The sequence below is a fragment of the Muntiacus reevesi genome, chromosome 1, assembly GCF_963930625.1.
Source record: "Muntiacus reevesi chromosome 1, mMunRee1.1, whole genome shotgun sequence".
Classification (NCBI taxonomy): Eukaryota; Metazoa; Chordata; class Mammalia; order Artiodactyla; family Cervidae; genus Muntiacus; species Muntiacus reevesi.
Window position 1 is genome coordinate 48147677 of NC_089249.1, and position 21880 is coordinate 48169556.

A 21880-nucleotide genomic window follows, 5' to 3' on the forward strand; every position below is an offset into this window, starting at 1 on the left:
GTAGCCAACCAGGCTCCTCTGTCCATGGAATTTTCTAGGCGAGAATACTGGAGTGGGTTCCTAGTTCCTTCTCCAGGGAATCTTCCCAACCCAGGGACTGAACCCATGTCTCTCTCATCTACTGCATTAGCAGGAGGATTCTTTAGCACTAGCGCCACCTGGGAAGCGCTGATATAATGGATATTGAATGGATAAAGAAGATTTTATGTATTTGTATATATAAATAAATATATTATGATTTATATATTATATATTATAATATATTGTAATCTATATAATATATACTGTATTATATTATATATTTATATAATAGTTATATATTAAAATGCATTATATAAATTTTAAAATATATGTATGTCTTTATACACACACACGCACACACACACACATATATATATATGTCTTCTTTATCCATTCACCCATTGACGGACTCTCCCATCCTTCCTTCCTGGTTTGGAGCCATAGCCTGGTAGACTCTGCATCAGACAAGTCCTTGAGAGACCAGCCTTCCAGCTCTGGTCCTGGACCCACTTGCTATGTGACTTGGGGATGTCACTTCATCTTGCAGAGCCTCACTTTCCTCATCTGTGAAGTGGGCATAGTAACACCTGCCCTGTTTTTCCTAGAAGACTGTTGTAAGGATCCAGGTCTTAACCGCTGCTGTGGGAATGCAGACGTTTACTATTGTCTGTGTTCTCAAATGTTTTTATGTGTGTTCTCAATCCCTCGTTCCCCAGTCACCTTCCCTCCTGATGCAGTAGGCAGCCAACACCGATGGAGCTCCTGGCGGAAGGGGGTCTGTGGAGAGACGCTGAGGGACTCAGAGACAGTCTGAGCCCTCAGAGTTCACAGTTAAGTGCACCACAGGAGGAGTGCCCACAGTCAGACACGCTGTGCTAGATCGCTCAGTTGTGTCCGACTCTTCGCGATAGGTCTGTAGCCTATCAGGCTCCACTGTGCATGGGTATTCTCCAGGAAAGAATACTGGAATGGGTTGCCATGCCCTCCTCCAGGGGATCTTCCCCACCCAGAGATCGAACTCACATCTCTTCCATCTCCTGAGTTGGCAGGCAGTTTCTTTACCACTAGCCCCACCTGGGAAGCCCATCAGATTAAATACTGCGCCAGGTAGCAGCCCATTAGCATGGCACAGCTTCCGTCTGGGAGAATGCTGGTCCCAGGAGTCTGGGAGAGCAAAGCCAGGGGGTGGCCCTGATGAGGCTGCAGATGTAACAGAAGGAACTTGTCCCCGTGGTGGTGAGTCCCCAGACCCCACACAGGTGGGCCACCCTGGCATCCTTCTGCCACAGGGCTCCAGACCATTTTCCTATTCACAGAATGCAGTGGCAAGTAGTTGACATCCCAGGAGGATGCCATAACCATGAGAGGGGGAGACAGCATGGTGTGCTGGGTGGCATGCATTTGCTTGCAAAAGTGAGTCTGAGAGCGAAGTCTAGGAGTGGGGGTGGGAGTTAAACCCAGTTTCTGGGGTGAGAAAGGAGCATGGGGGTGAGGCTGACCTCCACAGGCCTAGTGTTGGGTCCAGTGGTGTTTTTCCCTCTCTTAAAAAAATTTATTTGACTGTGTTGAGTCTTAGTTGTGGCATGTGGGATCTTTTTTTAAATTAAATTAAATTTTATTTTATTTTTAGTCGTGGCATTTGGGATCTAGTTTCCTGACCAAGGATTGAACCTGGGTCCCCCGCATTGGGAGTGCAGAGTCTTAGCCACTGGACCACCAGGGAAGTCCCTCCTGTCTTCTTAATGGGCTTGGGAAGTGACTCCAAAGAGTAACCACGTTTGCAAGGATCCGTGTCCTGGCGGCAGGGGGAGCAAAGAGGAAGACTGAGGCATGGGGTGGGGTCACTTAGCATCTTCCGGGCTGGTGGAAGCCGGATCATAACTCAGCAGGGTCCAGAGAGACCGGGAAGATGGGGAGGAAATCCCAAAATTGAGATCTCGAACCTGGACAAATCCACAGTAATGAGTCCAGGGACACGGAGTCCTGAGCACAGATATTAACCGGGAGGGGGAATCTTGGAAGGAAGTGTTTGTTTTCCAAAAACAACAACAGAGGAGCCAGTATTTTGTGAGGGACACTCAGGGTCCCTGCACAGGAAAGAGGCGGGAGGCCTGGCCTTTGGCCCCGAGCAGCCTGGGAAGGTTTGCAGTGCGTGCTTTCTGACCTCTGCTCTTTGCCCAGGTGGCCTGTCTAGATTGTGGTCAATATCTATGTTTATTTCTCACCTATCTTATTTAAAATATTTTATTGGGGGAGAGTGGCTTTACCATATGGTGTTACTTTCTGGTGTGCAGCAAAGTGAACCAGCCATAGGTATACATCACGTTTTTACACATATGAACGAGCACCCGCCACCCGTCTCCGCCACGCACACCCCTGACGTCCACTTATCCCCCACGAGCCACCTCCCGGGAACTGATGAAGACGAGATGACGGAGTCCATTCTTGTGTTAATGCATCAGGTTCATCCAGCAGCAAACCCATGTCCCCTGCCTTGCAGCACAGATCTTAACCACTGGGCCACCAGGGGAGCCCCATCTTCTCATTTTCATGAACTGAAATCGTATAGAATTGCCATTAAGAATTTTCTGATGAGAGTGAGAAAATCAGTGTTACCACACTGGACTAAGTAAAATTCCAGTTTAAGAGCAAAGAAATGTGGCATTTTAGTTAAGCTGTGGCCCCTTAGGAGTAAAATATTAATTCCATTAAGCTTCCTAAATTATTGGAAGTTGTGCTCCATTACTTATTGCAGGCTCTTAGAAATTCTGATTTGGTAACTGTGACTTCTGTAAAAATTCCAAGGGAAGACCCTCTCCAGGTTCCTGATGCCCACTCAGCCAGGCCAGAACCTCTGCCTTCTCGGTTATCCAGGTTTGAGGCTTGGGTTAGTAAGGTTTCTCTAGAGAAACAGAACTAACAGGGTTGTTGTTGTTCAGTTGCCCAGTCGTGTCTGACTCTTTGCAACCTCATGGATTGCAGCATGCCAGGCCTCCCTGTCCCTCACCATCTCCCGAAGTTTGCCCAACATCATGTCCATTGCATCAGTGATGCCATCCAACCATATGTGTGTACATATATTATGTATATATATTTGATATATACATACATATATATATCATCCTCTTCTATCCATGGAGTTCTCCAGGCAAGAATTCTGGAGTGGGTTGCCATTCTCTTTTCCAGGGGATCTTCCCAACCCAGGGATCAAACTCGGGTCTCCTACATTGCAGGCAGATTCTTTACTGTCTGAGCCGCCGGGAAAGCCCCTCCTGCCGTGATGTAGAGGAAATGGTTCAGTTTTGTTCAATTGCTTTCCTACTGAATGTCTGTTAATATTTTGGGAGAACCAATCGTCTGCAGAATGTACTCTGGGAAATTACATCCTAGGTTAAGTAAATTAAATTAACCGTAAATTAATTTAAATTAATTAAATTAATCCTAAGTTGGAGAGACAAAGCATTAAATTTTTTAGTTTTTCATTACTATGGACTAGATCGGGGGCTTTCCTCGTGGCTCAGTGGTCATTTGTCCATGCAAAATTAAGAAACAGAATCACATTCTTTCCCCTCCTCACCTTGACCCTCTTCTTCCTTCATCAAGTAGTGATTGAATTCCTCTTTGGGATTATTTTGATAGTTTAGTGATTCTTCCCTGGTGACCAGAAACTCCATGAAATTTACTGAAGATTGAGATATTCTAGATCCTTTATCCTTGGAGGAGGGCCACTGACTACTCAGCCTTCATGATGCCTTTCAGGACAGATTCTTTCGATTATTACAAATATCTTGATGATTTTTGAATGAACCAGAGGGATAGCTGTTTATACTGATGGGTTGTGGGTGAGGTCCTCTTCTTGTTGTCACTGCCTATTCCCAAGCATTTGTTTTTAATAGTGATGTGGGGTTGGGTTTGTATTTGATATCTTTATGGTCTCTGGTGCATGCTCTTTGATTGCTATTTAAATAGGCTGGAAAGAGTGCAGAACACTTTTACTTATTCGGTTTTGTTTTCTGTAATGCTTCTCATCTTTAAAAATCGGAAAAAAACAAATTGATGCCACCTCCATGCCGTTGTTTCCGTGTGGAACCTGCGATGGCTTGGGGCCACCTTCTGGATGTGCATGCAGGCCTGGCAAGACCACAGACCTGACTCAGGGCTCAAAAACAGTGATGCCAAAAACATGAATGGGAAGTGAATTTGCAGTTTTTAAAATTTAGTTGTTTTTAGGCTCGTGATTGAAAAAAATTGAAAGAGAAGTGGTGGTTTTCCTTTTTGAAAGCCTCACATCCGACTGAACTGGGGCAGCACGTGCCAGATGGGTGGGCAGGGCCCTGGATCCTGGTGGGCTGAGAGCAGAGGGCACTTGATAGAATTTGCCCAGTAGAGTAAAACAAGACTGAGTAGCTGGGATATGTGGTCGCTTTCCCAATGGGAGACAAGGGGGCAGGGGCCGTGGCTGCCCAGGGGTAGGTGGGAGGGGCAGGGGAGGAGAGGAGCAGGGATAGAGGAGGGGGCGGTCAGCCTCAGGTACGTGGGTCTCATGGGCAGAGCTCTTCTTACTCAGTAAGAACTGGGATCAGAGATATGCTGGTTTATAATGGCTCTTGAGGTCTGATACATTTTCAGAAAATTTGCAAGCTGGTCATTATACCGCTGACTGAAATTGGCCATAGTGGGCGTATTTGCACCATAGGAATCAGTGACAGCTACATGTTAGCCATCCAGCCCCACACACGGAGGTGGCTGGTAAGCGTTTCCCAGCGCACCACGGATCCGAGCCCTGAGAATGAGGACGGAGTGCACAGAGTGCCGCCGTGGACCAGCGCTCTCCGGTGGTGGGGGCGGGCAGGCTGGAACCTGAGGGTGCTATGTGATCTCTGCTGTGGACAGTAAAGGGCTGTTGGTCAGAGAGGAGCTGGGAGTGACCGTGTCTCTTCAGGGACTCTGAGTTGATGCCGTATCAGTCACCTCTGATACAGAAAGGAACTTCCCCCTCCTGCCCACCTGCTCACTGCACCCCAGCCGCACAGATCGTCCAGAATACAAGCCTGTTTCCCTCTCTGGGCCTTTTGCTTGACTTCCCTCTGCCTGAGGCCCTCCAGATACCAGGAGGCACTCCCCCACTCCACCAGAGTCTCTGCACAGGCTGACATATCCGACTACCCTGTGTGAAGTGGGCCCCTGTCTCTCTTCTCTCCATCCCCTTCTCGTGTGTGTGTGTGTGTGTGTGTGTGTGTGTGTGTGTGTTTAATACTCAGACTGCTGGATGCTGAGTAGTGTATTTGTATCTCTGTTTTATTGTCTCTATCCTCACTACACTGGAAGCTCTAGGAGGGCACCGGTTTTGTTTCCTCCTGTCAGCAGCAGCACCTAGAACAGGCCTGGGTACAGAGCAAGCAGTAAACCAACATTTGATGACGAATGAAAGGATGGATCTCATGTACCAGCCTGGTTCATTGGTCCTGGCTTACTGCAGAGTGATGCTGAGATGGGTTCTGAGTCTTCATTCAAGAGCATTGGAAGGATGCTGTGGTCCCTCAGGGTGGTCTGCGAGGGGGCGGGGGAGGCAACATTGTGGTACATGGACCATAGCAGCCATCCCTGATCTGGGTCCTCAGTAGCCCCGTCAGTTACCAAAAAAACATTTAGAAATAGCCTAATTGTACCTGGAACGGGGCTGGGTTGTGTGTAAGGAGCTCTAGACCTTGGAAAGATCATGTTTTTCATTCATTCACCCATCCATCCATCCACTCAGTGAATAATTATCATTATGTCTGAGATATTCTGCTGATGGTTGGTGATACAGTGGTGACTACAGCTGGTCTTGGCCCCATATGGCTTCGGTGTGGGGAGGATTCAGAAGGTAAATAGCTGGTGATGAGCTGGGAGGCACTGGAAGCAAAGATCAGGGTAGACAGAGAGCTAATGGGAGGAGACCAATTCAGATGGGGGGAGGGTGTGCAGGTACCAGAAGGGTCCGTCCATTTGAGCTGAGACCCAAGGATTGGGTAGGAGTTTGCAGGTAGGGAGGGCAGGTGAGAACCTTCCTGGGAGAGGGAAGGACATGTCTTCCCACCCCACATAAGAAGACCCTGGCCTGTGCAGGGAGCTGGGAGGAGGCCAGTGTGTGTGAAGCACAGACTGGGAACAGGGGGTGAGGGGGTGGGGTGGGTGGGGACTGAGGCTGCAGCGGGAGCCAGGGGTGGGGCTGGAAGGGACTCATCAGTCATGTAAGTAGTTTGGATTTTCGCCCACATTTTTAAAGTCAGCAAACATTCATTCATGTGTAGAGGACGTTGAAAATGTAATTAAAAACCATAAGTGAATCCAGAGTTAGACCTCAGAGAATGTGCGTTTTGTAAATACATCGCTGTCTGCATTTGGCGAGGCTGTGGACAGGACATTGGCTATGGGCACAGGGTGGGGTGGAGGAACTGGGGAGCCCCTGCTCTTGGTGGGCACGGGGCTCCTCTGGGCTCTAGCATGCAGCTGAGCAGAGTGGCTCCCAGTGCTCTTTGCATCTGGATTGATGGGCGGTTTAGCGTCTGCTTGAGTAGGTAACTAGGCTTGTGCACGGAGTAGGTAACCAGATCTGTGCACCCTCAGATCTGGGTTCAGTGCCCGCGTGTCTGCCTGCATCCCTCTCTCTCGGTGCCCTCGGGTACCAGTGGAACAGGAGAACCATGGAGGCGTTCTGCTGCATTGTGAGCCCCTCTTTTTCATAACTTCTTTAGTCCAGCAGCGTCCACCCCAGTCCTGTTTGTGGGGCGACCTTCCATACTCTCTGGCTTCCCTGTGTGTCTGAGCTTTTTGAAATGAAAGTTGAGCAGGTGATCATTTTCAGAGCACAGAGGAAAATACAGATACATGGAAAGGGGAATATGGTCTGGGCTAGTGTCTGTGGGGTCACAGGTATAAGCAGACATGTGCTCATAGCTGAGCTCACTCTCCATCTTTTTGGCTAGTTTCTGCTTTTCCTACGAGTTGCAGAGAGAGGCCCTCTTAGATCAGTGTAGATGAGGGACTTGTGGATAATCAAGATTATTCTGTTTATGTTTCATATGGTTGTGGGCTTCCCACTGAGTGCATGCGTGCTCAGTCGCTTCAGTCATGTCTGACTCTTTGTGACCCTATGGACTGTAGCCCACCAGGCTCCTCTGTCCATGGGATTCTCCAGGGTAGGATACTGGAGTGGGTTGCCATGCCCTCATCCAGGGGATCTTCCTGACCTAGGGATCGAGCCTGGGTCTCCAGCATTGCAGGTGGATTCCTTACCACTGAGCCACTGGGGAAGCCCTCCCAGGTGGTGCTGGTGGTAAAGAATCTGCCTGCCAATGCAGGAGACCCAAGAGATGTGGGTTGCAAGAAACACCCGCCAATGCAAGAGATGCAAGAGGCTTGGAGAATTCCGTGGACAGAGGAGCTTGGCAGAGGTCCACGGGGCCTCAGAGAGTCAGACACAACTGAGTGACTAAGCAGTAGCAGCATATGGTTGATTATACCCTTCCCTTGATCTTTGGGTGCCGTTGGATCTCCTAATGTTTGCGTGACATTGGGCATGTTAGTAAAACTTTCTGTGCCTCAGTTTCTTTACCGATGAAATGGGGACAGCAGCCTGTCCTGTCGGTGATAGACAATCACTGCAGCCTCGATTCCTTGCATCTCGGGAAGGAACATGATTCCAAGGCAGGAAGGAAGCAAATTAGCCCTCAGACCACACTACCGTGCCCCTCCGGAGGGGAGAGGCTGGGGGAGACGAGCAGGGCGGGGGCGGAGGGGAAGAAGTAAGAGAAGAAGGCATCTCAGTAAACCTCTTAGCCTGTGACAGTGGGGCCAAAGCAAGCTTTTATGAGAACCACATTTGAGCCCTGGGATGAAAAATAAGAGCAACATACTTTAAAAATTATTTATGATTTTAAGCACATGAAAGGCGTATCATGTACCCGGGGAGGGTATAATGGGGACCAGCTGGAGAACATGTGTCCTGCCATTTCTGAGGATGTTCTTCATTCTCCTATGTCCAAGAATAACAGTAATAATGATGCTGCCACTGATCATATTAATAATACTAAAGAGGATCGCGGCGCCTTTCCTGGATCCTGTGGAACACTGGGAAAGAGCTGGGCTGCTGGGCTTGGTGGGAGGCTGAGAGGGAGCTCTGGCTTGCTTCCTTCTTGGGGACCACAGACCCTTTCCAAGGATCAGAGGTTTGAAAAGAGAGCCTAGATGGGGAAGTCAGGAAGCCTGGGTCCTGAGGGCTGGGTTCACACCCCGGTGCTGGCAATTCACTTCTCTGAGGCTCAGTTTTCCCATCTGTGACACAGTGATGTGAATGCAGTTGGTGGGACTGGCTTGCAGAGTCTTTGTGGACCCTGCTGACATGGAGCCTGTGGGATTCCAGTGCTGGGTGCATGGCTGAGCATTCTGTGTATGAGGTGAGGAGGGGTCCTCCTCACTGCTGGGCTTCTTCAGCCCTTGGAGCAATCAACCTCCAAACTCAGCACCTGGTACCCAGGAGATGCCCAGATGTGTGTGTTCTATGAATGAATGTTTCCTTTTCATGAACTGTCTAGAGCCATAGAAGGTTAGACTTGGAAGTACTTTAAAAGCCATTTAGTCAAGTTCTGTCTTTTATAATCTGTGCAGTGGATTAGGAGAGGTTCTCAGCCTTGGGCTAATTATCCCCACTGTTGAGCGGACCCCAGGACTCTGCACAATGCCCCTTGAATGGTGAGCTTTCCATCCAGGCTGGTGGGAAGAGGGGCTGTTCCCAGCCTTGCAGATGGGTTTTCTCTAGTGTCCGGCAACTTCTCAGGAGGACTGTCTGCAGGATTCTTCATGAAGCTCTCTCCCCTTGGCTGCTCTCTCCTGAGAGCTCTGGTTGCTCTGGTCTTCCCTGACCTACTGCCTAGCCTCCTCAGCCCAGGAAGTGTGCTGGGCTCCACCTGTTTCCCCTTCCTGCCTTGCAACCCTGGACCTTTCTCTGGACAGTGAGCTGGAGCAAGCCCAGGACTCATCTTGTTTCCTTCTCTCAGGAAGTCGTTGCTGCCCAAGGTCTGGTATCTTCAAAACTGCTGTCTTAGTCTTCTTGGGCTGCTCCAACAAAATACCAGGGGGATCAAACCAGTCAATCCTAAAGGAAATCAACCCTGAATATTCACTGAAAGGACTGATGCTGAAGCTGATGTGCCAATACTTTGGCCACCTGATGGGAAGAGCCAACTCATTGGAAAAAACCCTAATACTGGGAGAGATGGAGGGCAGGAGAAAAAGGGGGCAACAGATGATAAGATGGTTGGATGGCATCACTGACTCAATGGATATGAGTTGGAGCAAACTCTGGGAGATAGTGAAGGACAGGTAAGCCTGGTGTGCTGCCATCCGTGGAATCACAAAGAGTTGGACATGACTGAGCAACTGAACAACCACCACCAAAATATCACAGACTGGGGGGGTTTATGAACAATAAGACTTTCCTTCACCCAGTTCTGCAGACTGAAATTCTGAGACCAGGGTACCAGCATGGTGGTACGAAGGGTACCTGGTTCATAGCTCACACCTCCTTGCTGTGTCCTCACATGGAGGAAGGGTCTGGGAGCTCTGTGGGGTCTGTTTTAGAAGGGTACTAATCCAGTTCATGAGGACTCCACCCTCATGACCTAATCACCTCCCAAAGGCCCCACCTTCCACTAACCATCACTGGGCATTAAGGCTCAGGATAGGAATTTTGTGGGAACAGAAACATTCCAACCATAGCAACCTCTATTTTGTGTTTTTTGGTCTGAGTGTTTTGGTTGGCTCTGCTGAGGTAAATCTGCACCCTGTTACTCCATCATAGTGGGAAGTGGAAGTTCCCCAATTCTCTCTTTAGAGATGAAGAGTCTGGGAGGGAAAGCACCTTGCCCAAAGTCACACAGCTCGTTAGTGTCAGCAATGGCCAGCACCCTGGTTATTCACTCTGTAGACATTATTGTGCTCCTCCTGTGTGCAAGGCATGCAGGGCATGCTCCTTAGACACCGACAGTCTGTTGGGGGGACAGACGAGTGAACCATGAGTTAGAGAGAAGTGTGGCCAACATTAGAATGCAGTATTCATTCATAGGATGCTAGAGAAGGTTTCCTGAGAAAGCTGGTACTTGCGCTGGGTGGAGAAGGAGAAGAAAGGTGGCCAGGTGGAGCAGGAGGGGAGGAACTCCAGGAACAGGGACAACACATGCAAAGCCATGAGGGGAGGAAGCAGGTGCTTTGTCCTCCAAGCTTAGCACCCATGGTATCGTGCATGGGGCTGCGTGCTGTGTCTGACTGTGGGCCTGTACCAAGCTGCATCCCTGAGCATCTCTGCGGTCTGGGAAGTGGGCCTTCCCAGGCGTGTGTGTAGGGCCTGCAGCAGGGCTGTGGGGTGGAGGTCGCCTTGACTCTGTCCTTCGAAACCATTTACATTTCTCTTGGAGGTGGATGATGCTATTTGCAGGGATTTGGAACACCCATTGGGGCTTCCCAGATGGTTCTAGTGGTAAAGAACCTGCCTGCGAATGCATGAACTGCAGGAGATGCAGGTTTGATCCCTGGGTCAGGAAGATCCCCTGGAGGAGGGCGTGGCAGCCCACTCTAGTATTCTTGCCTGGAGAATCCCATGGACAGAGGAACCCGACTGGCTATAGTCCATGGGGTCGTGCAGAGTTGGACACAACTGGAGTGACTTAGTACGCATGCACGAAGCACCCATCTCCCCATCCAGGAACAGGCAGAATTTATCCTGGACCCATTCCTGGTTCCTCCAAAGACATGCCACAGGCCACATTTCCTTTAGCCCCATTCTCTAGGGAGCTCTTCTGGATTCACTGCCAAGAGGAGGTCAAGACCAGCTTGGAGGTGCTCAGCTAACCTTCTACCAGGACACAATCCTAGGGCAGGTGTTGGGTTATTAATTCCCGAGTACAGGCTGTCCTGGCCTCTGCTGAGGCTTGGCTCCCATGAGCCTTTGCAGCTGGTGAGTAACCTTTCAGGCTGCCAGGGACTTTGGGCTGTGGCTTTATTCTCCAGCCTGATTTCTTCCTACCAAGGCCTGTTACCTTATGACTGTCCTGTCCCCAGGATGGGCCCCTTGAGTGGCAGCCACTGCTGTCATCAATGCTGGGTCCCTCGAGATTTATCATTCATTTGTTCATTCATTTAACCAGGGGGATGGTTTGAACAGTGTCTTGCCTTCATCAGGATTGTTTGGTGGGGTGACTGGACATGAGTCAAATAATCATTCAAATAAGTTTAAAATCACAACTGTGATAAGTGCTGTGAAAGAGAGGAATTTGGACTCACAAAAATGCTATGAAGATGGGACTTGACCTTGTCTGGAAGCCAGGAAAGACCTCCTCTAGGAAGTGACAATTGAGTGAGAACTCAAGTGTGAACAGAAGTTGGTGATGGGGAGGGAGGAGACAAAGGGTGCAGATTGCTAAAAATACTTCATGAGGCCAGTGGCTGGGTGCGGTGAGCATTGAACTGTGGGGCAAAAAAAGTGTGAAGACTTCCACAGGGCCCCACAGGCTGTGGTGAGAATTTTGGTTTTTATTGCAAGAGCGAAGCAAAAGGAGAAGAGGGCAGCATTGGATGAGATGGTTGGATAGTATCATTGACTCAACTGGACATGCATCTGAGCAAACTCCGGGAGATGGTGAAGGACAGGGAAACCTAGCATGCTGCAGTCCATGGGGTCTCAAAGAGTCAGACATGACTTAGCAGCTGACCAACAACAAAATTAACACAGTTCTAGTAAACAAAGAAACCGAAGCCATAAAAGTGTTGATGTATTACTAAGGTTAACAGCTTCTTGGCACTTCCAGCCCCACCGCACCCTCCACTCCACACACTGGTCTCCATGTGCCTTCCTGTGTGACAGTCACGATTCCTCCATCAGAACCCCAAGGGCCCAAGAACCAGACTGGTTTTATTGTTGTTCAGTCGCTAAGTGGTGTGCAACTCTTTGTGACCCCATGGACTGAAGCGCACCAGGCTTCCCTGTTCTTCACTATCTCCTGGAGTTTGCTCAGACTCACTGAGTTGGTGATGCCATCCATTACCTTGTCCTCTGCCACCCCCTTTTCCTTTTGCCTTCAGGCTTTCCCAGCATCCGGGTCTTTTCTAAGACCTAGGCTGTTTCTAACCCTTCTTAAGTCCAGTTTGGACTTCCTGGCTTTTGTGTTTGCTTGGAATGTCTTTGCCAATATTTGTTCAAGCCTTATTCATTAGAAGTATTTGTAAGGTAAGGTTAATAGAAGTTTGGTCAAAGCATGTGTAGAGGCTGCAATAAATGCCCATCCCTAGGGAAGGAACTCAACAAGTTAAAACATGTGTTTGCTGTTTAATACGGTGCCTTCACGAAGGTGGTTGTACATGGACTGACCTGGAAAGGTATGTGTCTCAGATACATTGCTGCACATGAAAAGCAAATTGTAGGATCATACGTGAAATGCCATCACAGGTGTGTTAGAAAGGGATTCAGTATGAGAGAGAGAGAGTATATAAAACATACTCCAAATTGTTGATAGAAGTTTCCTCTGGAGTGAGGTTGGAAGTGAAAGGAAGCTGTTGACATTAGCTAATACACTTTATGGCTTTTGTTTCTTTTTTCCCCTTTCTTTCTGTTCTGTTGTTTTTTCCTTGACTGCACCTCAGTGTATGAGGAATCTTAGTTCCCTGGCCTGGGATTGAACCCGTGCCGCTATAGTGGAAGAGCAGACTCTTAACCCCTGGACCACCAAGGAAGACCCTGATCTTGATTTCCTTGTTTACTTGAACTGTGTTAATTTTGTAATTGAAATTAAAACACATAGAAAAAGGTGTTAGAAGAAATAAATAAACTGGGCTTATGTTAGTTTTTAGATTGAGGAGGTTCTCTTCTTGCCCCAAATCATCATCATTTCATTAAAGAACAAAAAGAAAAAGGAAGGTGCCCTTTCTGTTCAAGCCCAGCAGAAATGCTGCTCCCTCTATGAAGCACTTTCCTGATCCCTCAACTGGACTTGCTGTCTCCTCTCTTTGAACCTTCGAAGCATTTTGTGCCCCTTCTGTGCCATTTGTCTCCATTGATCTTACAAGTGCTTCATACATGTTTTACTGCCTCTTGAGATTTAAGCAACTTGAGGATATCATGAAAGAGAAGACAACTGGCTTCCTTTCATGTCATAGGATCCGAGTGTGGCTCTTGTTCTGGTCATCCACTGCAACAGGACAAATTCAGTCCAGCTTAGTCCAGAGATCGAACCCGCATCTGGCTTTACCACTAGTGCTACCTGGGAAGCCCCCTTGGAAGGAGAGCTTGTGTAAAAAATGTGTGTTTAATGTTAATCCATCAAAGCTTTGCTATGAAGAGTACAGCCTCTGTGTCTTGGTGATAGCATCTATGAATTAGAAAGACCAGATGCTATACTGTAGGCAAGTATGCTCTATGCATTATAAGAAACTATAGGTTCTATGGGCTTGCCTGGTGGCTCAGATGGTAAAGAATCTGCCTGCAAGCAGGAGACCCAGGTTCGATCCCTGGGTCCCGAAGATCCCCTGGAGAAGGGAATGGCCACCCACTCCAGTGTTCTTGCCTGGAGAATTCCATGGAGTGAGGTACCTGGCAGATTACAGTCCATGGGGTCGCAAAGAGTCGGACATGACTGAGCAACAAATACTATAGATTCTATGGTGATTATCCTGGCGCTAACGCTGTGCTTTACTCAAGAAAGGTACTGCTTTACTCAAGAAGGTGCTTGAGTAAAGCCCTCATTAGATGTTCAGTACTTTGAAAGCAGACTCATTACTAAGAGGAGCACAGGAGAAGTGATGCTTGATGTTCATATGGGGTGCGGTCTAGTTGTAGGGTACAGACTTGAGATTGGATTGACAAGCGTTAAACCTAAACAGTCACCCAGTTACCGTCTGTGTGACCTTTATTCACTCTTCTCACCTTTCTGACACGATTTCCTCATCATAACCGGAGAGTAAGATTATCTACCCAGCTGGGTACAGTGCGTGTTGGAGCTCGCTTGGGTAAAGTGCTTAGTATGGTGGCATCATGGGCTTCCTAGGTGGTACTAGTGCTAAAGAATCCACCTGCCAATGTAGGAGATGCAGGAGACTCGGGTTCTATGCTTGGGTCAGGAAGATCCCCTGGAGGAGGGCATAGCAACCCACTCCAGTTTTCTTGCCAGGGAAATCCTGTGGACAGAGGAGTCTGATGGGCTATAGTCCATAGGGTCGCAAGGAGTCAGACACAACTGAGCAACTGAACACACATCTGCACACACACACACACACGATGACATCACACAGTAGGCCTCCTGTGACGATGTAACAAAGCCGTATAGGAAGTGTGGACCCCTCACTGCACTCCTCCTTCCCTGCAGAGGTCACCTCCTTTCGTGCAAATAGTTGAGGATGTTGGCCTCTGTGCGGGAGCAGTGGAGCAAGGGCAGGACACTCTGCCTGGGTTCCCTGGCTCGTCCTCCCCCCCGAGTGTCCCTTACGGGGGATCTGAGCCTCGTGCAGCTCTGGCTGCAAGCCCTGCCCCTCTGAGAGTTGGATGTGGCCTTCTCCTCCTCTCACTGGTAGCTTTGCCTTCACAGATGTACGAGATTAAGTCACAAGGCAGCATTGCAAAGACGTTCAACAAGATCCTGCACAAACTGAGCGCGCCCCTGAAGCCCCGAGTACCCGAGCACAGTAACAGCCGGATGAAGAACCTCTCGTACCCGTTCTCCAGGGAGAAAATGTACCTGTGAGTAGCAGGGGCTGTGGGGGTCGGGTTGTGAAGCGGCCATCCAGATATAACTGTCCTTCTATAATAGAGAGAAAGCCAAGGCTCCTGGTCCGTCCAAGGTCACGCTGCCTTAAATGGCTGAATTGGGACTGACACGTTGACTTCCTGGCCGGCTGTTCTTTTGCACTCTGTGTCCTCCCTTCCCTGGGCCCTTCGTCCACATCTGCCTGGACATCCGACCTGCCGCCTCCCACACGTCTCCATCACTCAGCTTCTGGGTTCCTTCAAGACCAGTTCTTAACACCCAATGAAAACATACTGTCCATCTCCTGAGTTTTCATAGTGATGGTCTATAAGTGGTCATGTTCTACTCTGCATTAATGACTTGGAAACACACCTCAATGCCTGGGCTCCCGGGGTGGGGGCATGGTTCAGGCATCTGTGTTCCCTCCAACACAATGCCCTAAGCACAGCCACAGAGGTGGGCTTTTGTTTTTGTTTGAGTGCAAGGTCAACATTTGAAGTTTAGAACAGACACAGGTCTTACATAATTAGGAGTTTGGTATGTATTATGATTTTTGCAACAACAGGGACAATAGCAAATGAAAATTTAAAAAACAGTTATAACTCCAACATCCAGAAACTGTACTCTTCTTTGTTGTTTTTTAAAAAAAATTGTCTTTGTACATACATGGGAATCCTTTTTACCTACTTTTGTTTTTAAAACTTGTGTAACATTTTCCTCTCATAGTCTAAATGTTTCTACAGTATTTGTAAAATTTTCTTAATTATAATTTCAAGTAGCTGCATGATAATCTATCCTTTAGGTTTTGGAATTGCATATTCCCTCCATAATCTTTGTTACAAGTAACTTTGAAAGGAACGTTTTAATGTAGGGAACTTTTTTCCTTCTGTTGCATTTGTTTTCCTAATAATAAATTTCTCTGAAAAGTTTTCAGAATTACTGGGTTGGAAAGAGTGTAAACATCATAAGTGTGTGTGAGTGTGTGTGTGTGTGTCTTACTCATCTAGCTATGTTGTTTTCTAGATGCTTGCCCTGGGCCTGGGGTGACAAGTGGTCCCAGGACAAGGATACAGTAATGAAATGCACTGACAGGCTTTCTTGGTGTCTGCAGGTACAACATCCAGGACAAGGACACCTTCTTTGATAATGCCACCCGTAGTCGCATTGTAAGTAAACTAGCTAACCAGGTGCTCAACCAGTTGTGGTGGGCTCGGGAGAGGGTGGGGAAGCCTGAATCCCCTTTGATAGGGCATCTCTCTCCATCCCTGCTGCCTCCCATCATCCTTTGCTAGGAGTTGCCTAGCAACCAGGAGTAGCATCCAGGAGCTTCCCAATCTCAGTAGTGACATAGTCTCAGGTTGTGAAGGATGTCTTCTCTTTATGGTTGTCCCACCCGGGCCCTTCTTGGAATCATAAAAGCAGGGACTATCAGAGCTCGGGGCCGGGGGTGGAGGGACTTTCAGCTAGTCAGGTGACCCCCTTGCTTGACAGTTGAGGAAACTGAGGCTCTACGATGTAATGAATTAAAAAAATTCAGGCATATTGTTCGTGTCCAAAGGAGTGCTCGCTGCTGTGCCTCTGTTACTCTTTTATCCTCAAAGGGTCCTGGGCATTGATGTGTCAGAGAATATTAGAACTGGACTGTTTGTCCAAGGACACAGTTACCAGCCTGTTCAATAGAAGCCAACATTCGTGATGATGGCCGTTCTTCTACTTTTTTGTTGTTTTATTAAACTATTTAAATATTTGAAATATATATTTTAAAAGTCTCAGAAGCTACAGGACAGGCAAGACTGCACAGTAGCAACTAAAACCAACAAACCAACCAACAAAAACCCCAGGAAATGTTAATAAACAACAGAAGTTAATTTATTTCCTCTGTGCAAAATGATGCTTTCCTGAAATTTTCTAGTCTATCCATTGAAATATAATAAATCCAAACGGTAAATAAGTATAGCACAGATGATCATGGGGGCTAGTTGTTGAGCTGTGTTGAGGGCAGTGAGGCTGGATGCCGTGGTAACTGCTGGGGTGTTTGCACAGGGTCTAGAGGGAAGGTGGGAGACATGCATGCCATGCATTTTCCAGTCTTCTCCTACTGTCTTTTTCCTTTTTTTCAAAGCCAGGATTCTGGATTTTGCAGGATGGTTGATTCTAATGAAAATCTGCCTAGGGCCTGGACCCTGCGGCCCCAGTCTGAGCTGCAGGGCATCTCTCTGTACTATATGTTTGTCCTCTACCCACCTGGAGAGCATCCAGCCTACGGACAGAAGAGGAGAGAGAAAGATGGGCCCCAGGAGCACTGCTCACAGCACTTAGAGGACTTAGAGGAGGAATAAGAAGGACTTAGAGGAGGAATAAGAATGAACCTTGTATTGAACAACTGACTTTCAAAACTGGGAAAGGAGTATATCAAGACTGTATATTGCCACCCTATTTATTTAACTTATGTGCAGAGTACATCATGCAAAATAATGCTAGGCTGATTGAATCACAAGCTGGAATCAAGATTGTCAGGAGACATATTAACAACCTCACATATGCAGGTGATACCACTGTAATGGCAGAAAGCAAAGAGGAACTAAAGAGCCTCTTGATCAAGGTGAAAGAGGAGAGTGAAAAATCTGGCTTAAAACTCAACATTCAAAAAATGAAGCTCTTGGCATCCAGTCCCATCACTTCATGGCATAGATAGAGAAAAAATTGGAAACAGTGACAGATTTTAATTTCTTGGGTTCCAAAATCACTGCAGACGGTAACTGCAGCCACAAAATTAAAAGATGTTTGCTCCTTGGAAGAAAAGCTATAACAGACCTAGATAGCATATTACAAAGCAGAGACATCGTTTTGCCAACAAAGGTCCATCTAGTCAAAGCTGTGGTTTTTCTAGTAGTCAAGTACAGATGTGGGAGCTGGATCATAAAGAAGACTGAGCTCCGCAGAATTGATGCTTTCAAACTGTGGTGCTGGAGAAGACTCTTGAGACTCCCTTGGACAGCAAGGAGATCAAACCAGTCAATCCTAAAGAAAATCAACCCAGAGTATTCACTGGAAGGACTGATGCTGAAGCTGAAGCTCCAGTACTCTGGTCACCTGATGCAGAGAGCCAACTCATTGGAAAAGATCCTGAGGCTGGGAAAAATTGAGGGCAAAAGGAGAAGAGGGTGGCAGAAGATGAGATGGTTAGATAGTATCACCAATTCAATGGACATGAATTTGAGCAAACTCAGGGAGATAGCGAAGGACCGGGAAGCCTGGCGTGTTGTAGTCTCAAGGAGTCGGATACAACTTAGGGATTGAACGACAGCAACAACTTACAGGGACTTCCATGTCAGTAGGGTGATGAGCAGGGTGAGCAGGGACGGAGGAGTGCAGGAAGCCACAGAACAACTCTAAGTCATGCTGAAAACATAGCCTTGACTCTGCCTGCAGAATGGGCAGGAAAACACTCCACTTCTCTTGGCCTGGTGTTCTAGGAAGATTTAAAACGGACATATGATTTCTTTTATCTTCCTATGGAAAAAAGCATGAGCCTCCCATTGTCCTGGTTGATGCTGTTACAAGCAGTTTAACTCTCGCCACGGCTCAGGTCCCACGTCTTGGGGGGGAAGTTATAGGGCGTTGTGGAAATTACTCGACAATTGCAAAGTGCTTGTAAAATAATGGACTGCCATAAAAATGCTGTTCCTAATTATTATTGCTGTTGAATACGGCACCGTGTTATAAGCGAATTAAACATTCTTGGGCCCCATTCTGCTGTAAGTCATTTATTTTCCACTCCTTCTGTTCTGTGGCTGGAATGTGGGAGTGTGAATGGTGATGGTGTAACACATCTTTTCTTGTCCTGGAGGCTTCTTCTTTCCCCTCCTGCACATTCCCCAGTCTACCCCACTCTGTGACAGGGGGAGAAAGAGGCTTGAGGTTTGTCTTGGGGTCTGCTCTGCCCCAGACTTTGGTCTGAGGGCCTTGCCAGCATCTCCTTAGGCCCGTGTCCTTGTGCTCTCTTCCCTGTGACTGTCTGGGAAGCCCAGTCACATGTCCCAGCACAGAGTTCCATCCCTGGCATCTCCTTAGAGCTGGGCATCTGTGCCCAAGTCTGCTTGGGACCCGTTGGAGGGCACTAGTTGGCCAGCAGGTTTATGCTGCCCCCCTGGGCTTCCTTGGTTTGGATGCTCTCAGCACTCTGCCCTCACAGGGTCCGTACAAGCTCCCCACTCAGGGGCTGTTGATCTGCTGATGAGCTATGGTCATCGGGCAGCTGTCTGCTGTGTGCCCAAAATTTCTCCATGTCTTTGAGACGTGGAGTCTTGAGGACCTGGGAGACCTACTCTGCCTGGGGAGGCAAGATGCTCAGGCAAAAAGCAGAGAAGTAATAGTCCCAGTGACCAAGACGTAGGGGACCCTCTTCCAATTGCCAAAGCACTTTCTTGGTTCCTCCAAACATCTTTGAGAGATAGCTCCATTACAGAGGGGACCACGGGCCCTCAGGACCCGCCCGGAGCTTGCCCAGGACCCCTCAGCAGCAGGGCACTGTTGGGGCTGATGAGGAGGGCACCCCTGCTCCTTGCCTCTCCCCATCCCCAAGTGTCCTCCCAAGCCCTCACAGAAGGGTGTGGGTCTGGGGTCCCCTCCCCTCCTGTAACTTCAGTCAACATACAACATTTTCTTCATTTTTCGGGAGGCAGGGCAAGGTGTGGAGTGTGTGTGAGGGGGTTAGATGCTCTGTATGCGCTTGACCTGCAGTCTGTGAGCTGGCACCTGCCTGGGTACCCCCCACCCACCCCCACACACCCCGGGCTGGGGCTGCAGCACGTGGCCCAGGTGCTCACAGCCTCGCTGTTCTCTGTTTTAGGTGCATGAGATCCTGAAGCGCACACCCTGCTCTCGAGCCAACAACACGATGGGTAAGGTCCCTCCCACTGCGGGCCGTGCTGACGGGGGCCAGGGCCTCCTCTCAACAGACGAGAGCAAGACGAACAGACACCCACTTGGAGGGGACGCCCCACCTGCCCCCGGGGATAGAGGGAGTCCCATTTCTCGTGGGGCTGAGGCTGCCCCCCAACCTTCACCCCAGGTCTTTGTCCTTCCTCTCCTTTCCCTGAAGCCATGCTGACACCTTCCACTTGATCCCAAGTTCAGCTGCTTTCTTTTCACCATCTCCAAAATGTTTTACTAACTGCCCAAATCATGGCTGGCTTTTCTTCATTTGTTTTTAAGAAGAAAGACATCTTAGTGGCCTTTTAGTCCAAGCATCTCCCTTGATGTTTAAAGACACTGACCACCAGTGAGGGTGGATCAGTCTGAAGACGCCTCTTCTGAGTTCAGCATTCTTGTCACCATGTCTGACTGAGCCTGTTTGCCTTGTGATTTGGTTTTTGAATCTGGGGGTGTTTGTGTTTGAAACAGGACTCCCAGCATTTGGGTACCAGATAGGCGGTTGGGACACTGGTGGGTGATGACGGGACGCAGGTGATGCAGGGTGACACCACGCATTTACATCCATGCTCAGGTGTCTTGCCCATACCGTCTCCCTGCAGGTGGAAGACTCTTTTCAAAGGGGCTACTGTTACTTGTCACTCAGAACACCTGTCACTCTGAGGTGGCAGACCTTTCACTTTTGAGGCAGCTTTGAGTTGAAAAGAGTCATTTAGAGAACAGTCTAGGGAATAATAAAGTAGGCAGCCAGATCAAACCAGTCAATTCTAAAGGAAACTAACCTTGAATATTCGCTGGAAGGACTGGTGCTGAAACTGAAGCTCCAACACTTTGGCCACCTGACGCAAAGAGCCGACTCATTGGAAAAGACCTTGATGCTGGGAAAGACTGAGGGCAGGAGGAGAAGGGGACAACAGAGGATGAGATGGCTGGATGGCATGAGTTTGAGCAAACTCCGGGAGACAGTGGAGGACAAGGAAGCTTGGCATGCTGCTGACCATGATGTTGCAGAGACTTTGTAACTTAGCACGATTTAGCAACTGAACAATGACAAGAACTGAGGACCCCCAGAGGCAGCAAGAGGTCTGAAGATGTATTTTGTGCCTTCTTGTAGCCTCTGTCAAAGTCCTGGAATTTGCCATCATTTAGCTCAGTTGATAAAGAATCCGCCTGCAATGCAGGAGACACCAGTTCGATTCCTGGCTTGGGAAGATCCCCTGGAGAAGGGATAGGCTACACTCCAGTATTCTTGGGCTTCCCTTGTGGCTTAGCTGGTAAAAAATCCACCTGCAATGCGGGAGACCTGGGTTCGATCCCTGGGTTGGGAAGATCCTCTGGAGAAGGGAAAGACTACCCACTCCAGTATTCTGGCCTGGGAGAATTCCATGGACTGTATAGTCCCTGGGGTCATAAAGAGTCAGACACGACTGAGCCACTTGCACTGTCAAAGTCCTGGAATTTGCCATAATTTCTAATGCAAATCCAGTTCACTCCTCTGCTGCTGCTGCTAAGTCACTTCAGTCGTGTCCGACTCTGTGCGACCCCTAGGCTCCCCTGTCCCTGGGATTCTCCAGGCAAGAACACTGGAGTGGGTTGCCATTTCCTTCTCCAATGCATGGAAGTGAAAAGTGAAACCGAAGTCGCTCAGTCATGCCCGACTCTTAGCGACCCCATGGATTGCAGCCTACCAGGCTCCTCCGTCCATGGGATTTTCCAGGCAAGAGTACTGGAGTGGGTTGCCATTGCATTCTCCGAGTTCACTCCTCAGTTGCATTAATTTGCCTTATATCCTCCTTGGCTGGACCAAAACTGCTCCCTCAGGTGTCACAAGTGATTTTTAACTGCCCGCATTTCATGGCTTCTTCCTCCTCCTTCATCGTCCTGCATCTTACTCAATGAAGACCTGTTCACTGAACCTCCATCTTCTGACAGTTGAGATCCAGGGAGGGGCCGCTGATCCACTAATCGCTGTCCTTCTGTTTCTTCCTCCTGGACCACACTCAGCTTCCTCTTCCTCCTCCCCCATTTTCAAGGTTGTCTTCTCCACATTCCTTGGCCTCCTTATTCTCACTCTGAACAGAATTCTTACAGCCTTGAATTCCTATTTCTCCTCTCTCCCATTCCACACCCATCTTTATAGCAACTGGCTAGAT

At 48.5% G+C, this 21880-nt stretch overlaps 1 protein-coding gene across 1 annotated transcript in view; it reads left to right on the forward strand.

The window, feature by feature from the left end:
* Positions 1–21880, forward strand: part of ANO2 (anoctamin 2) — a 324331-nt gene that overhangs the window by 66225 nt on the left and 236226 nt on the right. The window contains exons 4-6 of the mRNA XM_065923366.1: positions 14634–14785; positions 15904–15958; positions 19645–19696. Of these exons, the coding sequence (XP_065779438.1) occupies positions 14634–14785; positions 15904–15958; positions 19645–19696 (259 nt within the window). The remainder of the gene's footprint in view (positions 1–14633; positions 14786–15903; positions 15959–19644; positions 19697–21880) is intronic.